The 19951-nt window shown below is 42.3% G+C and overlaps 1 protein-coding gene across 1 annotated transcript in view; it reads right to left on the bottom strand.

Annotated features, from left to right (window-relative positions):
* PIK3R2 (phosphoinositide-3-kinase regulatory subunit 2) overlaps window positions 1-19951 on the bottom strand; it is a 67103-nt gene that overhangs the window by 26938 nt on the left and 20214 nt on the right. Inside the window, exons 2-4 of the mRNA XM_044305655.1 lie at window positions 18637-19424; window positions 6606-6698; window positions 221-283 (exon numbers count right to left, since the gene is read on the bottom strand). Coding sequence (XP_044161590.1) covers window positions 221-283; window positions 6606-6698; window positions 18637-18967 — 487 coding nt within the window. The 5' untranslated portion in view covers window positions 18968-19424. The remainder of the gene's footprint in view (window positions 1-220; window positions 284-6605; window positions 6699-18636; window positions 19425-19951) is intronic.

The raw sequence follows: 19951 nt of genomic DNA, 5'->3' as shown, positions 1-19951 counted from the left end.
AGTCGGTACATGGACTGGTGCGGCCAGAATGCCTATTCACTTCCATGCATCCTCCGGGCACAGCTTTTCAGGTACCGAAAGACACCAATAAAACCAACATACAAAGTGTCAAATGCAAAGTAAACTACTAACTTGTGATATCCCTGCTATATCAGCTACACAGAAGGATCCGGCCTGCCCACCGGTTGCTATACAGACCCTTGTGAGAACTGGTTCTTACCGGTTTTTAGTGTGTGTCTAAACTCTGAGCCAGCGGACCTGTAAAGCATATCACTGTCCAGTCCTACAGAGGGGGGGGAAAGCATACCAAGTGAGTTTACACAGCAGCCAAGTCACCCAGCCCCCACACCATATGCCTTCACCACCAGCCATACATTCATTCTGCACATGATCAATAAACAATATCTCACAACACCAGTAAGTAAAAGAAAGAAAAACAAACTGAAATTCTTTGTATTGAATGCTGGGTATTCCCATCTCAACATTTATAGCATATACACACGTCTCCGACCATCTTATACTGTAATCTACAGGTTCTCAACCTTTTTATGCCAAGTACACCCTAGTCACTATTGGGGTCATTTATCAAACTGGTGTAAAGTAGAACTGACTTTGTTGCCCATAGCAACCAATCAGATCCCACAGCCCCTTGGAAAATGAAAGGTGGAATCTGATTGGTTGCTATGGGCAACTAAGCCAGTTCTACTTTACACCAGTTTGATAAGTGACCCCATATAGGTTTAGACTAAAACTTATATTATAAGGGCAGATAATCGTGCAGATCATCACTAACAAAAGTTCACATGAACACTCATTGATCCGGCACTGTAATGCCTTATTCACATGTCAGTGTTCGGTCAGTGATTTTGAGCCCAAACCAGGCGCGGCTCTAAACACAGAAGAGGTGCAGATCTTTCCCTTATACCTTATGATTGTGGAGGCTCCAATCACTGACCAAACACTGATGTGTGAATGAGGCTTAATAATGCCACAGATTACCTGATGAGTGAGCAATCATTAGCTAATTCATCAGGTAATTGAAATCTTTCAGCAGGTTCAGCAGTGATTTAGTATGGGGATGAGCGATGGCATTAGCGATCGCTCCACCCCATACTGAGGAGAAGATTGTTACATGTAATTGCAATGGTCTCCTCTGCTAGCAAGCAGGCGATTGCTGTAAAGGAATGCTTCCTTCCCGACAATCACCTTGAAGATCTGCGTGTCTAATATAGGCCTAAGGGTCCCTAAGGAAGTTAACTAAACAAGGTTATTGTCACACCACTGTCACAGGCGCTGTTCTAAGCCTCTGTCAGCAGTTCCTTCAGATTAGACAGAAAAAATAGCTCAGCATGCAGCACTAGTCATCCTGTCGAAAAGGAAGACACCACATAAGGACCCACGAGAGATAACCATTGCTTTTTAAATTACATTCCACTCTACCAAATATACTGGAGAATACAGCACTCCATACCTGTTACATCCAGGACATTGCCTCTGATAGAAATGTTCTTTCAGCCATGTCTCATCTCTGCCACTGAGTTTGCCACACAGACATCTTAGGTACCTACATTTCCATCCTCCTCCTCATCTACTCAACTATCCCATTATGCCACCCACAATACTGTGTCCGCTGTGCTCCCCAGTACTATACTGCAGGAACAGTTCCCCTAAAAATAGTGCCCCCTTCAATAATTATTGCCACACAGAGCCCTCAAAAATAAATCTACTCCCAGGAGAAAAAATGGCTGGAAGCTGCTCTTATGCTGGTGTAACTGCAGGACGCGGTTAGTATAATGTCCCATGGGTCACCAGTTGAGTTATATACACTGTTAAGGGAAGATCTTCTTAAATCTTAGACATCTACAACAATGTCTATTCTAGAGGACATTTACCTTTTAGGAGGCCATCTTTGTGGACATGCCAAAACTGGTAAAGAATATGGACCTCCCCGATTCCTACAGCCTGATCTCTTTACTTATAATGGATGTAAAAATCCTGGCAAACATTCTTGCAAAAAGACTAGCAAATGTAGTTACTTCAGCAGTACACCCTGACCAGTCAGGTTTCATGTTGTCTAAATTGACAGGTGTTCATTTTACAAACCCTTTTTCTTAACTTCCAGGCGGGTCAACAAGGCTGTATGGTTAGATGCTGCCAAAGCATTGGACAGTGTTAAGTGGTGCTACCTGTAGCCCGTACTAGAGAAAGTGGGAACCTGTCGCTGGTACTATGCTGCCCTCACTGATGGTAGCATAGTATAGTACAAAACTTGCCGATTTCAGCGGTCTGTCACTTTTGAACTGGCAGTCAGTACTTTTATAGTACGGAAATGCCAAACCTTTCAGTGCACACCAGTGCTTCAAGGAGATAAGTCCGATAAGACTAACTAGGCCCGTCATCCCCCGCCTCTTGACCATGCCTGGGAGGTTCCTTTCCAGTTACTCATAGGAAAGGAACTTGCCAGTCATTGTCAGGAGGCAGGGCCAGCGAGTCTTAACGGGCTCATCTCCCTCGTAGTGCTGGCGGGCGCTATGAGGTTCGGCATAGCAGTACTATGAAATTACTGACTGCCAGCTCAAAAGTGACAGACCGCTGAAATCGGCAAGTCTGTCACTATATCATGCTGCCCTCAGAGATGGCAGTACAGTACAGGTGACAGGTCCCATTTAAACAAATACAACTTTATGTGGCCCCAATAGCCCAGATTAATGGAAAGGGAAACTCTCCAATGGTTTCCCCTTTTGCTGTTGCTGTTTGCAATTGAACAGCTTGTGATCAGATCACCACATAGTATTTTAGGGTGTACGTATGGGACAACAGAGGAATGTGTCTCGCTGTATGCGGATGATCTTCTGCTTTTTGTAGATAACCTTGACACTACCTACTTCCTATTTTTATGACCATCATCTTAATGATTACATTATGTAAAATATGCTGCCATTGCTTGATAAGATGAAACATGAGGTGGAAGCATGGATTAAAATTGTGTCTGTGATGGGTCGGGCTAACTTCAAAATTAGATTAAAGCCACGGTTATGATATGTTCTTCGCAATGCTTCCATCCTATTTGTCAATAGTTTTTCAAGACTTACTGTGGGCTTATTTTCTAGCCTCGCAGATACAACATATGCTGCGCTGGGGATTGGAACCAGTTGTGGACTCCAGGCAGTGTGTGTTGCAATATGTTTTAAAGGGAAGGCATGTGTTGTGCTCTCTAGAAGTTCATATATTCGACCTGGTCTCATCTAATATGCATACCTTGACACTTATGAAGATCTGATAAAAAGCCAGGGAGCTGTAAGAGCTTTCTGGATGTACTAAACACATGCCTCTCTGAAATACACTTTTTGTGGGAACTATATAGTTTGGAGGGATTTGAACATTGGGAACAAAAGGGATCTCATATATTATATATATATATATATATATATATATATATATATATATATATATATATATATATATATATATATATATATACACATATACATACACACACACACACACACACACACACATACATACATACACACACAGTGGGATGCGAAAGTTTGGGCAACCTTGTTAATAGTCATGATTTTCCTGTATAAATCGTTGTTACGATTAAAAAATGTCAGTTAAATATATCATATAGGAGACACACACAGTGATATTTGAGAAGTGAAATGAAGTTTATTGGATTTACAGAAAGTGTGCTATAATTGTTTAAACAAAATTCGGCAGGTGCATAAATTTGGGCACCACAAAAAAGAAATTAAATCAATAGTTAGTAGATCCTCCTTTTGCAGAAATTACAGCCTCTAAAAGCTTCCTGTAGGTTCCAATGAGAGTCTGGATTCTGGTTGAAGGTATTTTGGACCATTTCTCTTTACAAAACATCTTTAGCTCATTCAGGTTTGATGGCTTCCGAGCATGGACAGCTCTCTTTAAGTCACACCACAGATTTTCAATTATATTCAGGTCTGGGGACTGAGATGGCCATTCCAGAACGTTGTACTTGTTCCTCTGCATAAATGCCTTAGTGGATTTTGAGCAGTGTTTAGGGTCGTTGTCTTGTTGAAAGATCCAGCCTCGGCGCAGCTTCAGCTTTGTCACCGATTCCTGGACATTGGTCTCCAGAATCTGCTGATACTGAGTGGAATCCATGCGTCCCTCAACTTTGACAAGATTCCCAGTCCCTGCACTGGCCACACAGCCCCACAGCATGATGGAACCACCACCATATTTTACTGTAGGTAGCAGGTGTTTTTCTTGGAATGCTGTGTTCTTTTTCCTCCATGCATAACGCCCCTTGTTATGGCCAAATAACTCAATTTTAGTTTCATCAGTCCACAGCACCTTATTCCAAAATGAAGCTGGCTTGTCCAAATGTGCTTTAGCCCACCTCAAGCGGCACTTTTTGTGCTGTGGGCGGAGAAAAGGCTTCCTCTGCATCACTCTCGCATACAGCATTGCCTTGTGTAAAGTGCGCCGAATGGTTGAACGATGCACAGTGACTCCATCTGCAGCAAGAGGATGTTGTAGGTCTTTGGTGCTGGTCTGTGGGCTGTTCTCACCATTAGTCGCTTCTGTCTATCCGAGATTTTTCTTGGTCTGCCACTTCGAGCCTTAATTTGAACTGAGCCTGTGGTCTTCCATTTCCTCAATATGTTCCTAACTATGGAAACAGACAGCTGACATCTCTGAGACAGCTTTCTGTATCCTTCCCCTAAACCATGATGGTGAACACGCTTTGTCTTCAGGTCATTTGAGAGTTGTTTTGAGACCCCCATGTTGCTACTCTTCAGAGAAAATTAAAAAAGGAAGGAAACTTACAATTGACCCCCTTAAATACTCTCTCTCATAATTGGATTCTCCGGTGTATGTAGGTCAGGGGTCACTGAGCTTACCAAGCCAATTTGAGTTCCAATAATTAGTTCTAAAGGTTTTGGAATCAATAAAATGACAACCGTGCCCAAATTTATGCACCTGCCTAATTTTGATTAAACAATTATAGCACACTTTCTGTAAATCCAATAAACTTCATTTCACTTCTCAAATATCACTGTGTGTGTCTCCTATATGATATATTTACCTGACATTTTTTATCGTAACAACCAACGATTTATACAGGAAAATCATGGCGATTAACAAGGTTGCCCAAACTTTCGCATCCCACTGTGTGTGTGTATATATTTATTTATTTAATTTATTTATATGTACCAGCTATATGATAATGGTCCAAATCTTTTCAGTCACTCCAGTGTGAACTTGGCCTGAGCATACAGTTTTTTCTCAATATCTATAACTCCAGCACGCTCTCCAGTACCAGGGGGTACAATTTCCACAACTATATGCCCCATGGAAGTTTTTGATCGCATATTTAAAGCCTCTAGTTCTTGCAACTTGATCTCTTTTCCAGATACTTTTCTGGTACCCAGGAGTTTCAAGGATCCCATACAGGGATATTAGCTGTAGGTAATGTCTCTGATGAACGGGGGATATTACTGCACGCACATAGATCCCATTGAGTATACAGGATACCACAACTGTTATTGAAGATGGGAGTTAGAACATAAGCTATGATCCTGTCCAGTGCTGAAGGACTAATTAGTGAAGGAGAGATATGAGGATCTATATGCACAGAGATTGGAATAATTATTACATTTCTGTCTCAATAAAATGGGTTTTCTGGGACTTTGATATGGATTGCTTATAATTAGGATAGGTGGGGGGGGGGGGGGTCTACTTCTATTAAAACTCACTGAATGAACTGCAGGCTCTTTCCTAATTCTTTACCAGGCACAGATCTGTATGTCTTATAGCAGCTGACCCTTGTAGTGCAACTCTCTGCAGCCCAGTCTCATTCATACGAGTGAGCTCTAACGGGCACAGCCGCAACCAAATACACAATACCGTGCCTGGTGAAGGGTAGGCCTCAGTACCAAAGTCCTGGAAACCTCTAACTTCCACACTTTGCAGGAGCCATCAAGCACTCACACCATGCTATACGGTCCATACAGATAATGGAGAGGAAAAGTGTATCTCCAATACGGTGGCCCCACAGGATGTTTGTAAAACCATTTCCACTGGGCCGTGGCATTAAGCAGCAGGTCACCGATTTTGAATAAAAATGACATTTCCATTAACAATGAGGAAATGGGTGGTTTCTGTGCTGGTCTTGATATCCCCTGCACTGTGTGTGAGGATATGCCTAATTTATGTTATGATGAGGCGCGGGCCTGGTCATAAATTAGAGGCAACCTCTAGCAGAGCCGCCATAGATTTCTGACTTCATTTGTAGCAGAAAACTGGTGTAAATGAAGATACAATTTGTCTCTGCGGTTGATCACGCACTTTTCCCATCCCCATTTGGAAACGTGCTGAAGGCGGCGTAAAAAGAGGCACTTGCGACTTTTTGTTCACAAAAACTTGCATTTCAATAGACACAAAACACATAGCTTATGACTTTTTAAAGCCACTTTTCTGGTGCAACGGAGACGATAAATCTTCCTCTTGGTTTATACAATTTAATTCATAACTGCATCCCAAAATCAATTAGTGCAGCTAGTGGTGAAGGCTGAACACAATAATGCACACTTGTATTTAAGCCAAAAAGATCTCACCTCTTTTTTCAACTGTTTTGAGTAATTTTACAAGGAGAGGAGGTGCTTCTTCAGGAGGAGAAAACTGTTCGACAAGTTCAAGTAGGATGGAGCCTAAAGCAAAATGAAGCGAGTTACATGGCATGTTCATAATTCACAAAAAAATAACATTCTACTATTGTGAACTGCTATGCTAATTTACTGACTAAAGGGAAGCTGCCATAAGTTTGGACCAGGCTAAACTGCTGGCAGAGCTAGGTAGGGGCTAAGGAGAGCAGTACATATAGTGTGAAAACATACTTTTATTCTGCCACAATATTATCTATACCCAGGACAGTGCGGTACCTAAAATAAAAGAGGTACAAACCTGTTCCCCACAGCTACGTCCTAGAGCTGAGGGTTCAGCCCTGCTCCTACGATTGAAATAATATTTTAGTAAAGAATTGCTATTAAAGGGAGAACGACTACTCATTTTTAGGATCTTGATGTATATGAGCAGGACTAAATAAGCCAGGGAACTAATACACAGATCTCGCAACTGACCCCTGAAAGTCTAGTGTATTTGCCCATGACTGCACATAAACCATTTAAGAACAGTTTTTAAAAGAATTTCTCCATATTAGGCTACTTTCACACTAGCGTTAATATTTTCCGGTATGGAGATTCATCATAGGTCTCAATACCGGAAAAAACGCTTCCGTTTTGTCCCCATTCATTGTTAGTGGGGACAAAATGTAACTGAACAGAATGGAGTGCTCCAAAATGCATTCCGTTCCGTTCTCATAGCTGAGAGCAAACCCCAGCATGCTACGGTTGGCTTTCAGTCCTGGGATGCGGAGCAAAATTGATCCGTCATGACCCACAATGCAAGTCAATGGGGACAGATCCGTTTTCTCTAACACAATAGAAAACGGATCCGCCCCCCCATTTACTTTCAATGGAGTTCATGACGGATCCGCCTTGGCAATATTACAGATAATACAACTGGATCAGTTCATAATGGATGCAGATGGTTGTATTATCAGTAACAGGTGTTTTTGCAGAGCCCTGCCGGATCCAGCAAAACGGTACTGTGAAAATAGCCTTACCAAGGCTCGGATGTAACAGGCCCGATATCCTCATTTACACGTTAGCACCCGATAAGTGTTACTATTCTGGTAATATAATGCTGTAGATTTGTTTTACTCATTTTGGGCTAAAAATATTTTTTTCAATAGTTTTTTATTAAAATTATTGAGCCGTTCTGTCAGAAAAAATTAAGTGTTTTTCTAGCTGTGTGAATGGTACTTTCACTTTGTGCTGATCATTTAATAACCCTTCTCTCTAAATTACTAAAAGGTCATAAACACTTATTTAAGCCACAGCGAGTGTTTAGGAGGTCAGAGATCAGAGAAAAGGAGCCGTCAGCTGAGCTGCCTGACAGAACAGAGTAAAAATTCAGATCCTGCTACTAGAGAAAATCAAGGTTGCACAGACAGTGTTTAAAATGTTTCATAAAGACCAATTGAAAAAAAAATTTGCTTAAAAAAAAAAAAAAAAAAGTACAATGCTTAAAAAGGTTGTGAAAAAAATAAATAAAAGATTTGAGCAGCTCTCACCTGCCAAGGATTCCACTGTTATAGCACGGAACAACTCCTTCACCCGAATCAGGAGCAATGACGAAAATATGGAAAAAGAGGTTTTGTCCAGCTTGTAGTTGTGGTAATCCAAAAAGGCTTTATTCGATATTCAATAAAATCCAGGTACAAAAATGCAGAGTCTACATGTTTTGGGCGCAATTCAATCTCAGCCATACTCATAACTCAGCCCTTATGAGTAAGGGCTCAGATTGAATTGCGCCCGAAACATGTAGACTCTGCATTTTTGTACCTGGATTTTATTGAATATCGAATAAAGCCTTTTTGGATTACCACAACTACAAGCTGGACAAAACCTCTTTTTCAATAATAAAAAGGTGTCCATAGCCTTTAATGGGGACACAAATCCCAATCCATATAAATGTCCACATATGTACAAACACTCAAAAACTATTAGATCTCGTATGTAAAGGGACTTCTCTCCACGGAAATCTGTGTGGACTCCGTGCCAAAACAGCCGTGTGGGAACCGCCTTCCAGCACTTTCAGTCGCGCTGCCGGTCGTGTCCTTTCTTGGCATACTGTCCGCACAGTCACTGGGGCTAAATGGCAAGAATGTCTGCCACATTCAAAAAATGCAGCAGAATGTTTCGGTCCCAGAATCCATGGTGGATTTTGACAATGGCAACATCTGCCATATGAACTAGCACTAGGCCTGTAATTCTATGCTCACAAGGCATTTTCTGCTGCAGATCCACCTACAGATGCAATGCGGCTAATGTGTTTGTAGAAGCTGAAGGATTACCACACTTAGAATCCACCTTAAAAAGTAACAAGTCAGTTTAAATCTGAAAAACTCTGCAGGGCTTGAACAGCAATGTGGATTTCCCATTGAAATCAATGGGCGGCAGTTTGTGGGCAGGAAATTTCTCTAAGTAAACAGACCCCAAACGTCAATACACTTTTCATCTTTCATCTACTACTTGGGCAGTGCTTTGGAGACATGTGAAATAAAGGAAAGACACAGTGCAAGACTTTGATGCTTTCCCTGCACCCCTCCTCCTCCTCCTCACATCCTGGCTCTCAGCTTAATCCTCAGCCAGGCTTATTTAGCCTTGTCAGCAAATTCCAAGCTCTCCAAGCACATTAACTCTTTACAGAATGGAACGGCCATACTGGGAGGAAGCAAACCATCTGAACTTAGGTTTCTAAATGTATCCAAATGAATACCGCACAGAAGCGAAATAATGGTATATCCCAAATGTCTTATGCTTATATAGTGTGCAGATACCTTACGATTTAGGCTACCCTGACTACAGAAAAATCCACTGCAGGGCTCCCCCTAAAATGCACAGAGCGACATGTCGAGCACATGCACTGCGTCTTCATTCACCTGCTGGAAACAGTGAAGAGCTGTACTCGGCGGCCATTTTCATTGTTTTTCTTTCATACTTTATGTGGCATAGCAGGTTCAGAATGTTACAATTACAACAGTCCTCACAATAAGGCCTCATTCACGTGCCTGTGTCTATGTCCATGACAAAACGATCTATGTTTCAACCAGGTCCAGTCTGTATGCGCATTTTATTGTTCTTTGGGTGTCACCCATTTCTCACATGCACTGCTAGGCTGAAAAGGGATTTCCAGAGCATCTCCTACCAATGGTCAATGAAAACCACTGACAAAACAACGATGCCATTCATACTGACCCATAGACTGTTTGGTACACATAATAGACAAAAGTAGTGTACATCTCCAAGCAAGTGTGAGTAAACACATTAAAATCAATGGATACGTGTCCGTCTTGACACACAAGAAATACTGGTAATTGGCTGAACAGGTATCTTCTGTACCTCGAAATGGGATCAGGAAGTAGAGACCAGCATCAGAACAGGAGCGGCAGGAGAGACCCAGGAGGTATCCTTTTTTCCATTATTTGAATAAACAGCCCTTTCCAAATAAATTTTACCTCGCTGGACAAACCCTGACAGGAGAGTCTGATTTGCACCTCTGGTAGCCAGAAATTTTTAGTTTTGACATGTACCCATAAAACCTAAGTTCCAACAACAAAAAAAATATATAAAATCATACTAACCCCCTAAAACACATTTTCTGAAAGTAGACACCCAAATACTGTCAAAATGCCACTCTGCACTTTATACACAGACGCCGTCTTGCAATTTTGTTAAGTCAAAATGTATATTTTTAAGTTGTATAAAAGTTCACATTATTGGGTAAAAGTATGACACAAACAAAGTTATACACAGCAAAGTGCAAAAATAAAAGTTCATTGTGTGCATGTTAATACATACCACTAAAGTTACATGCACATATCTTCATAAAATAATCACAACTAGAAAGAACCAAAAAAATGGTTTTAAAGGGGTTCGACACTTTGTTTAAACTGATGATCTATCCTCTGGACCCCCGCCGATCAGCCGTTTGAGAAGGCAGCGGCGCTCCAGCAGCGCCACGGCCTTCTCACCGTTTACTGCTGGCCAAGTGACATCACAACTTGCCTGGCCTGGGCGGGGCTAAGCTCCATTCAAGGGAATGGAGCTTAGCCGCGGCCAGGCAAGTGATACTAGTCATGACGTCACTGGGCCAGGGTAAACAGTGAGAAGGCTGCGGCTCTCCTGGAGCGCCGCTGCCTTCTCAAACAACTGATCAGTTTTTTTGCTGCCTACAAATTGCAGATCCAGAAAACATGGATACCGGCCATGTGCCTGCAGCATTTTTCAGAACGGAATATCGTTCTCCATGATAGAGACGCTTATTCTTGTCCGCAAATACGACCAAGCATAGGACATATTCTATCTTTTTTGCAGGGCCACGGAACAAATGCAGACAACACATGGTGTGCTGTCTACAGCTTTTGTGGCCCCATTGAAATGAATGGGTATACATCTGATCCACAAAGTTGCAGAACGGATGCATACAAAAATATATGCTTGTGTGAACGGGCCCTAAAAAAAATAATAATAATAATAATGATATAAATATGAGTGAGCCCACTCCCACGAGACGCAAGCACACACTTTAAATGGTCTCATGATGCTTTACTGTTGACATGACACAGGACTCATGGTTGCGCTCACCTTTTCTTCTCAAGACAATAACTAACAGAGACAATAACAGTCTTCTGTCCTTGATGTTTTTCTTGGAGAGAAATGGCTTGTCGGCTGCCCTTCTTGACAGCAGGCCATCATCCAAAAGCCTTTGCCTCACTGTGCTTACAGATGCACTCTGTTGCCATTTCAGAGCAAGCTCTGCACTGGTGGTGACCTGATCTCATAGCTAAATCCTCCTTAAGAGATGGTCCTGGAACTTTCTTAGGGACCCTCAAGCCTTCACAGCAATTCAAACTCTCTCCTTAAAGTTCTTGATGATCTGATCAATGGTCGATTTAAGTATAATCTGAAGCCATTTTGATGCAAAGCAATGATAGCTGCACATGTTTCCTTCCAGGTAACCATGGTTAACAGAAGAAGACAATGATTACAAGTACCATCCCTCTTTTAAAGCTCTTCTAATTCAAATTGCCACTATAAAAACTGAAGCAGCTAACTTTGTAAAATAAATAAATAAATATTATTATTATTATTATTATTAATAATATATACGTACAGACCAAAAGTTTGGACACACCACCTCATTCAAAGAGTTTTCTTTATTTTCATGACTATGAAAATTGTAGAGTCACACTGACGGCATCAAAATATGAATTAACACATGTGGAATTATATACATAACAAAAAAGTGTGAAACAACTGAAAATATGTAATATTCTAGGTTCTTCAAAGTAGCCACCTTTTGCTTTGATTACTGCTTTGCACACTCTTGGCATTCTCTTGATGAGCTTCAAGAGGTAGTCACCTGAAATGGTTTTCACTTCACAGGTGTGCCCTGTCAGGTTTATTAAGTGGGATTTCTTGCCTTATAAATGGGGTTGGGACCATCAGTTGCGTTGTGGAGAAGTCAGGTGGAACCCCTTTAAAACCAGTTTTTTTTTTGTTCTTTCTAGTTGTGATGATTTTATGAAGATATGTGCATGTAAATTTAGTGGTATGTATGAACATGCACACAATGAACTTTTATTTTTGCGCTTTGCTGTGTATAACTTTGTTTGCGTCATACTTTTACCCAATAATGTGAACTTTTAGACAACTTAACTTAAAAAATTTTCTTTCCCCTTTTCACCAGTATGGATAAATCTCCTGTTTTTGTACGTTACAGAAAATATGGTCTTCTCAAAGAGATGTCTCAAGTTCGGGTGATCTAAGAATTCAGTTATGGTCCATGGTTAGTTATGGTCGGAGGTAGAGGAATGCATAACGGAAACTCTTTATGGGGGTACAGTAGAGCCCCCCAGACTTCTATAGGAGTTGTATCATGGCTCCTGTGTATAAGGCCTAAATCTGCTTGTTGATTTGAGTAACCTTCTATAGATGTACAAGTTTGACAAGCAGGGAACTCATCCAGGCACACAGATCATGTAGGCACAGCAATAAATTCTCTGCTTTCTCTTCATTAATGGAAACTATTTGAGAAGAATACTCAAGCTACAAGGAGGGAATAATTGCCAGAGACAGGGAAAGCTCCCTCCCCCTCCTCCTATGTTCCAAGAGGGTTTCTCTCTCTCTCTCTCTCTCTCTCTCACTCCGCTGCTTCCCATACAACCAATTGAATTTTTACCACGTGTCTCAAAAGGCAAAAAAAAAAATCTTCCTCAAACTGGTTTCAGCAAGATCAATGTCTGCAAGTCAGGGAAACATCACACACACATCTAATCCATCGATATGAAATCTCATACACTAACAGAAGCTTGTAGCAAGTCTGGTCTTAAAGGCGCAGTCTGGTTTAGAAAAGACATTGCCAAACATTCTATTAGTACATTTGTGAGTCACCAAGGGTGCCCCCCCATTCAGGACCTCCACCATTTAGTTGGAGCACAGAGCAGTGAGAACGGTGTATGACAACAGATAAAGACTTGGATGTGTGGTCAGTTTTAATAAACTATACCGTAGATTTCTAATTCTTCTCAATACCGTTTTGTGCTTTAAGTGCCTTGTGCAGTACATCCAGTTTTATTTCAGACTTTCATACCATTAAGGCCCCATTCACACGTCTGCAATTTCGTCCCGCATTTTGCGGAACGGAATTGCGGACCCATTCATTTCTATGGGGTCGCACGATGTGCTGCCCGGATACGGAATTGTGGACCCGCCCTTCCGGGTCCGCAATTCCCTTTCCGAAAAAGATAAAATAGAACATGTCCTATTCTTGTCCACAATTGCGGACAAGAATAGTCATATTCTAATAATGCCGGTGATGTGCGGTCCGCAAAATACGGAACGCACATTGCCGGTGTCTGTGTTTTGCAGATCCGCAAAACACGCTACAGACTTGTGAATGGAGCCTAAGGGTCCATTCAGACGTCCATAGAATGTGTCCACACCCATTCAGCAATTATCTGGAACGAGTGTAGACCTATTCATTCTCTATGGGGAAGTAATGGATGTGGACAGCACAAAGTGTGCTGTCCGCATTCCGCATTTCTGGAGCGCAAAAAATAAATAAAATAAAATAGAACATGTCTTATTCTAGAGGCAGTTCTATGGGGGTGCCGGCCGGGTGTATTGCGGATCTGCAATAGACTACGGACGTGCGGGTGAAAACAACGCCAATATGCAGTTTAATGAAAATTGGCGTAGTCTTGACAAGATCATTAATACCCATGTGGTTTAAAAAAAAAAAAATGCTGCATTTTCTTCCCTGTTTATCTGCATGCCATCGACAACACAGCGGACATGCAGTGTAATTACAGTGGCTCCATTCAAGTGAATTGGACGGAGCAGCTGTAATTACACCGCAGTGTATACGGGGAGCAGGTAGGTGAGGAGAAACAAGCACTGCGGTCTCTTCAGACAGCGGATGTGCCAGATACTGATGACCTATCCAATATCAGAAAAATGGACACCCCCTTTAAATCTTTAGTGCAGTGCTGGGGTCTATACATTAATTTAGAAGAAAGGATTGTGTAACGTTTAGAAGCCATAAAGTCTGCGGAGGTCAATGGCAGGAGTATAGAAATGGAACAGAAGTGGCAACGCTTACCACATACTAAACACATGTGGCAAGCTCAGAAATTTGGATTAAAAAGGGGCTGTCTCATATCGGACATTTATGGCATATCACTCCGTGGGAGCCTCACCTATCTTCAGAATGGGCCTCCCAAAGTGAAGGGGAGCACACAACGTAAGCACCACCACCCTCTCTTTACCATTATGGGAGTTCTGAAAGTAGCCGAGCGATGGCAGTCCCACAGAAATGAATGGAGGGGCGGCCAGGCACGCTCTCCATTCGATGCTATGAGCAAAGTGCACTCGCTCAGCAATTTTTGGAATTACCATTGCACGCACAGTGTACTCTCCTTCACTTTGGGGTGGGACCTGCACCTATCTGACATTCATGGCATCTCCTATCAGTACAACCCCTTTAGGGGCAGCTGCAATTCCCGCTTCACCAGGAGAGCATCTGGTTAGGACTGCCATACTTCACACCAGTCTTAAGAAACTGACCCCATAGTGGATCCATTGCAATGAGCCAACAGTAGAGCCAGCGCCGTTATTTCACTACATAAACCATGGATGCCAGCCACATATGCTGATGCCAATCAATGGCCTACTTGAAGGGAAACAACTCTGTTCCAAAAGTGTTAGGGCTTGTAAATAGGGTGCACCTGCCACATAACCTTAAGCTGGCAACGACGCTGGATAAATGCAAGGGCTGAGATCAAAGCCATTTGTGGAATTGTATTAAATGGTGCAATTCTACATGATTACTTTACTACTTCTATACAGGCCTGGTGCCAGGGGAGGACTGCAAACTTAAAGTGGCCCCAATGTTGTAGGTGGGTCCCAACTGACGGGAGATGGGGCAACAAAAGCGGATGGGGTCAATACAAGGTGGCAGGGTCAGTAATACCATAGTGCATGGAGATGTATGTTCTCACCGTGTTTGCGTGGGTTTCCTCCCACGCTCCAAAGACATTCTGATAGAGAACAGAAAGTCATGCTAATGTCTGTAAAGCGCTGCGGAGTACAGCAGCACTATATAAGAGCGTAACAAAAAAAAATAAAAAATACCATAGTGTAGCACAGAATACCTTCCCAAATACCACAGTGCCTCCCATTAAGTGGTCCCTCTATGCCAGGGAATTAGCAACCTTTGGCACACCAGCTGTTGTGAAACTACAATTCCCAGCATGCTCCTTTCACTTCTGTGGGAGTTCAGAGAACAGCCAAGCAAGTGTGCATAATGGGAGATGCAGTTTCATAACACCTGGAGTGCCGGAGGTTGCTGATCCCTCCTCTATGGTACCACATTCTGTCCTCCTCTAACATGGATATGGAGCAGGGGGCTTAGGAGGGGAGATGTGGGCCACAACACGAAGCCAGCCCTTCCTTCAGTATGCTGCCTTGACTTTCTCTAATAAGGACCCCTATTGTGCACCCAGTTGTATGTACCCGGCCAGTGGCAGTCAAGAGGGCTCGCACAGTCTTATGGGAATCGGCCCATCGAGAAAATAGCTCTAAGGTCTGGCAACAGCCCACCAGAAGACCACATGCACCGAAATCTAAGAGGGTTTCCTACCAGTAATGATCAGTTCATATGCATGGATCCCCATAAATGATGATGGTATATGCAATATACGTACCAGGCTTGAGGACATCTCCACTATATTAAACTGATTTCCATATATGTCAAGTTATTCTAGGATAGCATTCCCAATTAAGACTAGGTTCACAACTTTGCTAATCATTTCCGTTTTTATGTTCATTCATCATCATTCAAGCCATTAATATGTGACTTAAGCCAATCACAGCCTGAGGCCAGTCACCTCTGGGGCTAGTGATTGGCTGGGTGGTACATTTCCGGTGTTGAGAGAGACCGGAAAGTAGGGAGTCGGACATATTGTAACAAGAGCAGCCAGGGATTGACGAATATCACCTTTTTTAATATCTTTTTAAGCCACTCTGACCTTTTTTTTTTTTTACTGGTACTTGCTGGACAACACCAACATATTATATGCACAGTCTGAGTCCATAGAAATGGCAGATGATCATACCGGGGCCTAATTTCCACAGGGCACGCAATTCCTTTCCATTTTTCAGTTCTGCACTATAGCTGGAGCATGAAGCAACATGAGGGTTAAAAGGAATTTGGCAGGCGTACATGTGTCCTCTATAGAAAAAGTCTGTGACAAGGGAAGATATCGGAGCTGGCTTGAGGATAGAAGAGGAACAAAAGAGGAATTATGCACTTGGCTGGCTCTCCCTGGCCTTTCTTTGATGCCGACAGCTTGTGGTCCAGAGCCAAAGAACAAACTTCATGGATAGGGCACACTATGGTGTACCAGCACACTGACAAGGAGCGGAAAGGTTGTGTGTGCTTCAGCAGTATGGCTGCTTGGAAATCTAAGCCTTGAACTCAAATAAATGGAGGTTTTCCATGCTTACGTAACGTACACAAGCAAAGGGCCCATCAAATGGTTAAAGGGGGTCCACCTCGGTACTCAGACCTACCTGCCCAGTATGTTAATGGGGCAACTCCTGCCATGTCTAAAAGGAACATTTAATGGTCATTGGCAATGTTTATATAAGATACCAAAACATTCAATTCTATTAATGTAGGTCTCTAAGCAAAAATACCAGAACCCTCACTGGATGGTGAGTGCTATGTTCATGCCCAGGTTAAGAAACAAGTGGGTGGAAAATCCCTCTCAGGATGCAGCGTAATCACTGCAGATGGTTACGAGGATTCTGCACCATGAATACAGTGAATACAAAAGTATGGTGACATCTGAAACCTCATTCACATGTAGCAGACGGTGTGCGGAATCCCCTCCATGCCCTTTGCTGGAAGCTGGCCATGTACTGCTGCTAGCTCTCCGACTCCTGGTCACCAGGAATGGAAGCAGTATATTGCTATGGAGAGAGCCAGCCATCAGCGATTATCTTCCAGACAAAGGATCCACAGGTGAAATTCCAACAAGCACATTGCTTCATTTTTTTCTGCTTGCAAGTAAGCGCCGGGGTGGTCGAGCCACCCTTATATATATATATTGGACCGCTATCTCAATTTGCTGACATTCGTATAATGTCTACAGTAGCTTTGGGTTTTGTTCACATCACGCTTATGACCTCTACATATACTTTGGGATGTAAAGGCTAAACGGGTGCTTGAGGCATGTTCACTTCCCATTTTTTTTATTTTATTTTTTACGGCTGGCATGTGATGAACACCTACGGCGCCCCACTGTCAGTAATAACATCTGTTGGGTTTCCATTATGGTTTCCCTCATTCTGCCAGACAAAATAACACTTCATGCAGCAGAATCTGAAGCAGATGTGAATCTGACCTTACAGTAGCATATCTCACCTATAGCGTCTTACTGTAAAAATACATGCATGAACAAATCATTTTTTACATCACAAGGGAACCTGATGTAGAGGTCCTACGCCTGCCATATCTCACTCTGAACATTACGAGTGACAAGGCATGATCCCATCTTTTATCGCTATGACCATACTAATGAATACTGGCCAGAAGGAGCCTAAAAAGGACACTCTTTTGGACAATGTACCTTTATGGACAAGTCTAGCATATACTTAGTTAGCTTTCCTACCGAACACGCTAAACATACATCATAAAATGTCATGTGAACCTAGCCTTACTTAAAGGGAACCTGTCGCCATGTTCTGACATATAAAACCAAATGTACCTTAATGCTTGTTTATCCTGATATTTCCCATAATCTTCTCAGGACTAACCTGTCCTATTTTATCGCCCTATAACACTTTCCCGCCTTTTATGCTTATTAACAGAAAGAGTCATATCTTCCTTGCTTGACCAGAGAAAAGTCATATTTTCTCTGAGTCAAGCTCCTCAGCTCCGCCTAAGAAACACCCCTACAGATAAAATCCCACGTGAGCTTCCTTGCTTCGAGTCTAGGTAAGCATGCCTCCTAACGTCCCCTCTTTTGTTAGATTGACAGCCTGCAGTGTGGCCGGGATCGCATAAGTCTTGCACAGTTATGAGCAGCGCGCAGCACAGATCCCAACCAGTCTGTGATGTTATATAGAAGCAAAATCTGTGCATACTTCTTACAAAGGGGTATAAAGTGGTTGTCCGGCCTAACAGCCAACTGCACAAATAAAAATAAAATAAATAAATCACCTGACTGCTATCCTGTCATTTCATTGGCACCTCAGGATTGCAGATATGAGAGATTATATATTTTTTTATTTATTTGGGCCCAGATTCTGAGGAATGGGTAGGTCGCTTCCCGGCCAGACAACATTTTTAAGCAAAATAAAATTCATGCTTGGTGACCACATTTACTGAGAAATCATCTCTCTTTAGTGACCACATAAAACCCACCACTGTCAAATAAGTGCAAAAGTAACCTACCTGAGAGGCTGGATTGGTCTATCCTAGATGTAGTGGGAGTCGCAGGCAGGGGCCGCTGCCCACGTGGACGATGGGCTGGCAACGACATTCGTACAGGTCCGATAAATTCAACATAAGTTCCTGGAAAGTCTCCCTTATGCTTGGTTCTTTCATTGACTCCCAAAATCCAACCAATATGATGTGGGTCCAGCTCTTCTCCATCTTTACACCCTAATGCTAACAAAGATGCTCGACTGACCGTTAGGACATCTCCAGGCAAAAGGTCTATGTCTTCCTCTCGTTCTCTTTCATATGGATACAGAGCTCGATACTGGAACCCTTCGGTTGACATTGGTACAGGAGGTTTCCTGTAATGGCTTCCAAATGTCCTAGAAGTCGCAGGTGCTCAATAATGTCCTTAGTGCATTACAGCACCAAAGAAATATTGGGGGATAGAACTTACACTACAAAAGCAGAGGGGTCTTCCATGAACATTGTTCTACAGAGGATACAGAGAACCCTCTTCTGAAGTGAAGTTCACATTCAGCTACTAAAAAGTCCCGAGAGAACATAGAAGGTAGTGTGACCAAGACCACTATACCAGCTAGCTGCCTCTTATTCTGAGCTTGAACCCTCTATTCAGCCAGATGATAGAGCACAGGAAAAGTGCGACAAACATAATCCAGGATTTTTCAGGGACCATGCGGCAACTGGAAGAAGAACAACAAATTGGAGGAGCTGAGGAAGGAATGTTCTTCTGGTTGCCGGTACTTCCTTGATCAATGCTCAACGTGTTGAAGGTTGCAAATCTGAAAGACAAGGAAGATGCCTTGTTGAGAAAATGCCCAGTAATTGCTCAGTAGTGTGAAAGATTTATTATTCAGATACAATACTGGTTTGTGCAACTTTTTTGGGTGTTAGTGGGCTTGACATACATGTATACTGGTATAAAGTGGATTATATATAGAGAACATAGAGTAGGATGCAGTACAATAAATAAAAAGGTACATGTACAAGAAGAATGCGGTTTGTAGGTCACATCTGCTAGCTGAAAATCCCTATACTGCCTCTGGAGAAAGAGAAACTGAGAATTTACAGCAATTTAGCTCTCAATGAAATCCACTCCCGGCTGTGGTCTGACAGGAAAGGCACTGCACAGTTAGACAGCAGAATTCCTGTACTATGCAGTGGAATAGTTTTTTTTTTTTTTTGTAAAAATTATGAAACTTGAGCTGAAGGATAGGCCAATATCAGATTCTGACAAACGACAATACAGTAGACTTCATAGGAATAAACTACACAGGCAGTACTATGACCATGCACCTCAGTCTAGTTA

This window comes from Bufo gargarizans, chromosome 1 (assembly GCF_014858855.1).
Source record: "Bufo gargarizans isolate SCDJY-AF-19 chromosome 1, ASM1485885v1, whole genome shotgun sequence".
NCBI lineage: Eukaryota > Metazoa > Chordata > Amphibia > Anura > Bufonidae > Bufo > Bufo gargarizans.
Note: the sequence above shows the minus strand (reverse complement) of the source record. Positions and strands in the feature narration are given on the sequence as shown.